This window comes from Sturnira hondurensis, unplaced genomic scaffold (genome assembly GCF_014824575.4).
Source record: "Sturnira hondurensis isolate 20B ecotype Veracruz unplaced genomic scaffold, ASM1482457v3 Scaffold0014435, whole genome shotgun sequence".
Lineage (NCBI taxonomy): Eukaryota > Metazoa > Chordata > Mammalia > Chiroptera > Phyllostomidae > Sturnira > Sturnira hondurensis.
In genome coordinates, this window is record NW_028087066.1 from 83,064 (window position 1) to 90,197 (window position 7,134).

The window sequence follows — 7,134 nt, forward strand, 5'->3', positions numbered from 1 at the left end:
CTGTCAGATCCCCTGACACTGTTTCTAAGTCTTGATGGCAAAGCCTACGACAGCCTGAAGACAGCATGACTTTGAGCCACAAAGTTGGGGGATCTTTCCTGCCCGACCCAGCTCCGCTGCTGGCTCCGCCCCTCTAACCTTCCCGGTTGAATGGTTAGTTGTTGTCGGACTTCCGTATAATTCAATTTTCTGTTCTTTGGCTGTGTCTTTGTTCTCCAAACCTTCGTTGTATTCAAACTTGGTTGTGGGAGAAGGCACAGTGTTTCCACCTATGCCTCCATCTTGGCGGAAGTCCAACAAAAGAATGTTTACATGATTGGAAATGTCTGTACATAGATAGATAATTATAATCTTTATCATTAAATACTTCACCATGAGGATTTTTCAACTATTAAATTTTTTTGAAAATACATTTTTCATCAATGCTATAATAAATAGTAACATAAAACACTTAACACTCCACTGTTGTATTGGATCATTTTGACTGTTGTTTTTGTTGCTATTTATCAATGAAGCCATAATTAGGATCCTATTCTGTAAATAGTTGTTTCCATCTTTGATTTTCTTTTTTTTAAGATTTTATTTATTTATTTATTTTTAGAGGGGAAGGAGAGAGGGAGAGAAACATCAGTGTATGGTTGCCTTTTGTGTACCCCCTGCTGGGAACTGGCCTGCAACCCAGGCATGTGCCCTGACTGGGAATCGAACCTCGATCCTCTGGTTCACAGGCCTGTGCTCAATCCACTGAGCTTCACCAGCCAGGGCTGATTTTCTTTATATGATAGCTTCCCAGAAGTAATCAGCACAATACCACATAAGGAAGCATTTCAGTTGAAAGAATGTAGTTTATTTATTTATTTATTTATGTACTTTGAAATAACAAGGTTTATTACTTCTGAAGTCACAGATGTTATTTACATGATGAGAACAATTATTATTTAGGAATTATATCCCCAGCTGTAAAGTTTCCCAGATCTGCCTTGGGATGAATTAAACTTAAGTCTGTTCAAACATGTTTTTTCAGTGTCCTCAAATGAAAGGCAGATTGAGGACTCCTGCTTAATTCCTCAAGAGCTATTCTCCTCATAGATTTGTGGAACAGGAACTACTATAAAAGGACATGTGGACAAAACCAAGGGGGAGGGTGGAAGCAAGTGAAGGAGGAGGGTTTGTGGGGGGAGGGGGAAAGAAAATACAGACAACTGTAATTGAACAACAATAAAATAATTTAAACAAAAACAATAAAATGTAAATAAAAAGATTTGTGGAACTGGGACAATAGTAGTCATGTAATAAGCTGTACTTGCATGGCTTCAGTACAACATGTTTCTCTGTATGAAAGCATACATAGCTCAATAGATTGAGCAAAAGGCTTGGTTTTTTTAAATATAGTAAATTATATCATTTTTTTTTGTAAAAACTTTTTTCATTTTTTATTGATATTCAAGTACAGTTGTAGCCACTTTTCCCCCGCCACTTGCCTCCACCCCACTCCCCCCAACTTTCCACCCTCAATCCCAACCCCCTTTGGCTTTGTCCATGGGTTCTTTATACATGTTTATTGATGGCCCTTTCCCTTTTCCCCCTCCCCCATCCTCTCTGGTTGCTGTCAGATTGTTCTTTATTTCAATGTCTCTGGTTGTATTTTGCTTGCTTATTTGGTTTGTTGATTAGATTCTACTTATAGATGAGATCATATGGCATTTGCCTGTCACTACATGCCTTATTTCACTTAAAATAATGCTCTACAAAGACTATTCTTTCAGGGATCATTTCTATAGTTTGTTAAAATAATGCTCTACAGTTCTATCCATGCTGTCATGAAGGATAGGACCTCTTCCTTTTTTTCTGCTGTGCAGTATTCCATTGTGTAAATGTACCATAGTTTTTTGATCCAGTCATTTACTGAGGAGCACTTAGGTTGCTTCCAGCACTTGGCTATTATAAATTGTGCTGCTATAAACATTGGGGTGCATAGGTTCCTTTGAATTGGTGTTTCAGGGTTCTTAGGATATAGTTCTAGCAGTGCAATCGCTGGGTCAAAAGGCAGATCCATTTTTAGTCTTCTGAGGAAATTCCATACTCTTTTTTCCATAGTGGTTGCACCAGTCTGCAATTCCACCAACAGTGCACTAGGATTCCCTTTTCTCCACATCTTCTCCAACACTTGTTTGTTTATTCGTTTACAATGGCCATTCTGACCAGTGTGAAGTGGTATCTCATTGTGGTTTTAACTTTTATCTCCCTGATGGCTAGTGATGTTGAGCATTTTTTTCATGTTTCTCAGCCCTCTGTATGTCCTCCTTGAAGAAGTGTCTGTTCAGGTCTTTTGCCCATGTTTTAATTGGGTTGTTTAAAATAATGTAGTTTTATTTCTTTTACAATGTCACGCATATTTGTGAATAAAGAAAATCTTGAACTTGGAAATAATTATAAGCTATTATCAATAGCTATTCAAGCAAAATACAGTGTACACATTTTCAGTCATAAATGTTTTATAGTTTTTAATACATATTACTAAGTCTTAGATACTTTTCTTGGTTCAGAAAATATTAGGTGTTATGGAACAGTCCCTGGGCCTCTCCTGCTAATCTGAGCATCTTGGTCCTAGAGGGAGAGCACTGACCTGGGATGGAGATGACTGAGCCCTTCTCCTCAGTGAGGACAGGGTTGTAGATGAAGCAGGACACGGTTTCTGCAGAGGCATTCCTGACCCTGAGCATGGCTTCCACATAGAACAAGCCATCTTCATCTTGGATGTGATACTCAGAGGAAGTCAGCAGCTTCTCTCCCTTCATGTCTTCCCAATAAACCTGAGGGTCTGGGAACCAGCCTTCTGCAGTGCAGACAAGCTGGATTTCACCTTCCTCAGAGCCCTCCATGTGGATATGAGGGGCAGACCCCAGACCTGTGGAGGGAGGACATAGCCCTGAGGTTCAGAGCCTGTGGAGACACACATCATAGAGACTGATACCCCAGTGCCATTTCTCTGGGGAGAGAGGAGAAGTTGAGGGATCTGGGGAGCAAAGACCATGCCAAGTCTTCTTTCCATTCAAATTGGAGCTCCCATACTCTGTAATTGTTCCTAAGTCTGGATCTTTAAATTTAAGAATATGAGCAATATTTTTCCTTTGGATCTAGACAAGAGAATAAGAAAAAAGGACATCTGACGTGTGGCTTATGTCTCTGGTACTATAAACAAAGATGTGTTATAATTTACTCATGAACCCACGCATACCACAAACTCTGCCTTTTTCATCTTAATATTATTGTGTCAGGCACTTTGCCTGACATTTTAAATGATATCTTGACTCCAATTTAAATAGAATATTTAATATAAAGTCAGACATCACCTCCATGGGGACTATTCTTTCCATTCTTTTTGTTGGCTGTTGTGATCTTGGGATGCTATTGGATATTTGAGGTGTGTGAAATGAGAACCTGCATGAGGAGTTTCTGTATCTAAATATTCCACTCAACGGAAAAGTGTTTTTGAGAAATTCTAGTTTCTATATAATGTTCTTTCTCATCAACACAACTCTCAAACCTAAACAAAGGAAGCTATATTTTCCCTAACTGGTAATTCTGTCTCTATTGCTCCTTCTGTGAGAGCCTTGGAAAACGCGTGGCTTATTTCAAATGTCCCTGACAGTGTGTGCCCCACCCTCTTCACTCCACGTCTCAGGAACACATGGATTCCTTCTTCCACCTTAAATCATCTTGAACATAATAACAATAATGTGAGTGTTTCTTTAAGTATTAGGAAATAGCCTCATGGAGAAGTAAAAAGGAAGCAGTAGCAGCAAGATTCTGCTTTGTTACCATAGAACTACCTGCCTGATAAGGTCAATGGATTCGCCTGATTTTCTCTTCAGCATGTGGAGGAGTTATTCCTGCCAGGGAACCATCTGATCATTTATACTTTTCAGATATTTGTTCTTACTTAAGACACATCCTTTCTTCAGGGATCCCTTTCTTCCTAACTCCTTCCTACTTTGCTAATACAAAACCACATGCAGTACCTGCCATTCACAGTGAGTCCCCAACTCATTGAACATGGTATATGATAACCTCCATAAAAGCACAAAGTTAGTAACCACTTCAGTCCCATCCCTAGCTTTCTAACTGGAGGAATTACACAAGAAACAAAGTGTTCACATCTCAGTTACTGCACATTTGATGCTGGGTAGAGAACAACCAATTCCATCGCAATACGGGTGTTGGACAGTCAGCTAGACTCACTCGGTAACGGACTTGCCCTTCCACATCAGCCCATGTGGCACAAATTCCTGTCTCAGCAAAATTGCTAATGACATGTCATGGATTTAAAATAATTGTCAAGAATAGTCAAAACCATGTAAGTTAAATTTAGGACTATTGTTTATGTGAGCTTTAGAGATTTCAGAACTACTTGCTCTCAGATGAATCCGGCTGGATGGCTGGGCATTAGGAATTGCCTCGGTGATTAAAGGCAGTTCTTTAACTGGCAGTAAACTTACCACAAATTAACAGACTTCTCCCTCCAAGACCCCATGTCTTTTTCCAGATATTCACCTGCTACTTTGAGCAGCAAGCTGGTTTCTCCACGATAGTTCCCCTCTTGGAAATGGCACCAGTGTTGCCCATCATCAGAGGGCTGGATATTGTGAATCTTCAGAGCCACAGTTCCCTCAGCAAAGTCATCCTCTACCCACTGCACTTGGCCCCTGTTGTCCTCCGTCTGCATCTCAGTCACTTCAACTCCGACCCAATGTGCTATTTGTATGCTGGGCTCCAAGTGGTACCACCTCACCTCCATGTGCACTGCGGTCCTCTTGGGGAGGAGCTAATATGTTAGTAGGGCGTCTTCCCCTACCCTGGCCAGGATGGGATGAGCAGGACCAACCACTCTAAAGTCATCTACAAAACAGTGAAAAGGAGGAACCAGGGAAGGCCAACTGGAAGATTAACAAGCTTGCTTTGGATGGCCCAGCCTGGGGACTTGCACATTTGGCTGTTACAGAGACGATTTTCTGTACTGAAAATAGCACACAGCTAAAAAATGTGAGGGCCTGTGCCAAATCTGTCACCAGCTGTGTGATCTGGGGGCACATTATTTTCAGTGAGATTTGAGATTTGGAATCTCAATTTCTTCATCTTTAAGATACTAAAACTATCATTTCTGGGCTGTTTTTATTCTCAAATTAATGTGCAAACCCATGTTTTAATTGGGAACTTCATTAATGATTTCTTTAATATTTTATAGTGATTTATTTTGGTGATTTCATATTGTTAATGACTGACATTGCAATTGCTTTCTTACAATTTAAGCAATACATTTATTCAATAGGTTTTTCAACTTTTCAGGGTTGCTCTTTCTCTCCCCCCCTTTTTTGGCCTGGAGCAGGAAGGACTCCTGTCACTGGGGCCATTGTACAAGGCAGTTTTACAGGGACAATTTCTGGCATATAAAGGAAGTGATTTGTCTAGGGAGTTCGAGCCTTCCAGTCAGATTTTGAGTTTTGTTTGACTTCTTCATTGTTATCTGCAAGTTGAAAAGATATCTAATAATTCTGTTTGTTATTATGTTTAATAATTTTATATGCCATGTATAGTATGTCTTTTTCAGCCTAAAATGGTGTAAGGATATTGTGTAGACCCAATCCTCCTCAGAAAGAATCTCACCTTGCTTAGTTGTTGCTCAATATCAAGAGATGCTGTTCAAAAGTTTTCTATAGAACTCAAGTGGAGTCTGCTTCCGTTCTTCACGGATGGAACCTAAATACGGAGCTAGAACTGGTCATACCATCTGGCTGACTGTTTTCACAGGTGAAGGAAATGCACTCCTCAGAGGGGAGGGAGCCACACCCCGTCACATACTTCCTGGTGCACCCTGTCGTGAACCCGTGCCTTCTGACGTCCTGTCCTGTGAGTTTCCCACTTTGACACACTGCGTTTTTCGGGGGCTCAGATATTACCCACTGACACTGAATTTTCATAATCCTTTTTCAGAGTACACTATTTTGACCAACAAAATTCAGCTACTAAGACTTCCAAACCCACTTACTGGAAGTCTCTCCTTCTAGGATTTTATTTCCAAGTGTTTAATGCTATTCAATTTATGGTGTAAAGCATTTTTGTAGCCTCCAAAGTGCTGTCCTGCAAAGAAGCTAGAGAATTAACAAATGCTCTAACACGTTCCAGGTGGATTCAAGTGTTTCCCTGCACAGACTCATTTAATCTTAAAGCTCACGCTAACCTATGAAACCTAGGTATGTTGTTATTCTTATTATGAAGATGAGGAAACTAAGGCAGAAGTTACTCAAGCAACTGCCCAAAGGTAACAATATTGGAAATATTGTTGGAAATATTGCTGGAAATGGAGGGGCTCTTTTGGGAACACAGATGTTTTAGCTCCTAGTCCCCACTCTTAATACCATACTACCCCTTTCGAATTAAACCTCCGCACCCAGACCAGGTCTCCAGGACACTGGGGCTTAGTGTGGAGCAGGGGATGGCACCCTACCTGACTGCTTCATGGTGAGCAGGGTGAAGAAGAAGGAGGCCACCACACCAGACAGGCTGTACCCTGGAAAGTCCACCATCCTCCCTGGAGCAAATACAAGAGAAAACATGGCCGTATGAGTGAGGCAGCGATACTGACATACTGACTGCACACTCCGTGGCTTCCAGTGATGATGTGGTCATAACGTGGTCAATCCACATCGACCTCTCCACAAGCAAACAGTAAAATGGGCTTGGCTCCTTTTCTCATGTCATTGATCATTTCTGACCCCTTCATCAATGTGTGTCCCTTTAAGCTATGTTTAGGCCTGAAGGAATGTTTCTGATTAAAACAAAGCTTTTTTGGGCTACAAGGACAATAATATTTACGTTTTTTAAAAAAGTCTCCTTGGCTTCATCTATTCGGAGCATGTGAAGACATTATAAATCAGGGGTCAAATATTTTTTTCTCACCCTCCTACCAGCACCTCATGCAAATTCCTTCATCACTAGAGCTTTCTAGGTGTAGAGGAAGGAGCAGGAAGGCTCTGACCACCACGCTGCCGCCAGGAAGCCCTCCCCAGGGCCTGGGGAGAAGCCAGAGGCAAAGGGACGCCTTGGAAAGGGAAGGAAAGAGTAGTGGAAATGGTG

The 7,134-nt window shown here is 41.1% G+C and overlaps 1 protein-coding gene across 1 annotated transcript in view; it reads right to left on the reverse strand.

Annotated features, from left to right (window-relative positions):
- The window catches only part of BTNL2 (butyrophilin like 2), a 46,804-nt gene extending 40,220 nt beyond the window's left edge, over positions 1 to 6,584 (reverse strand). The window contains 3 exon segments of the mRNA XM_037063361.1: positions 2,623 to 2,908; positions 4,555 to 4,899; positions 6,506 to 6,584. Coding sequence (XP_036919256.1) covers positions 2,623 to 2,908; positions 4,555 to 4,899; positions 6,506 to 6,584 — 710 coding nt within the window.
- Positions 6,585 to 7,134: the final 550 nt, after the last annotated feature.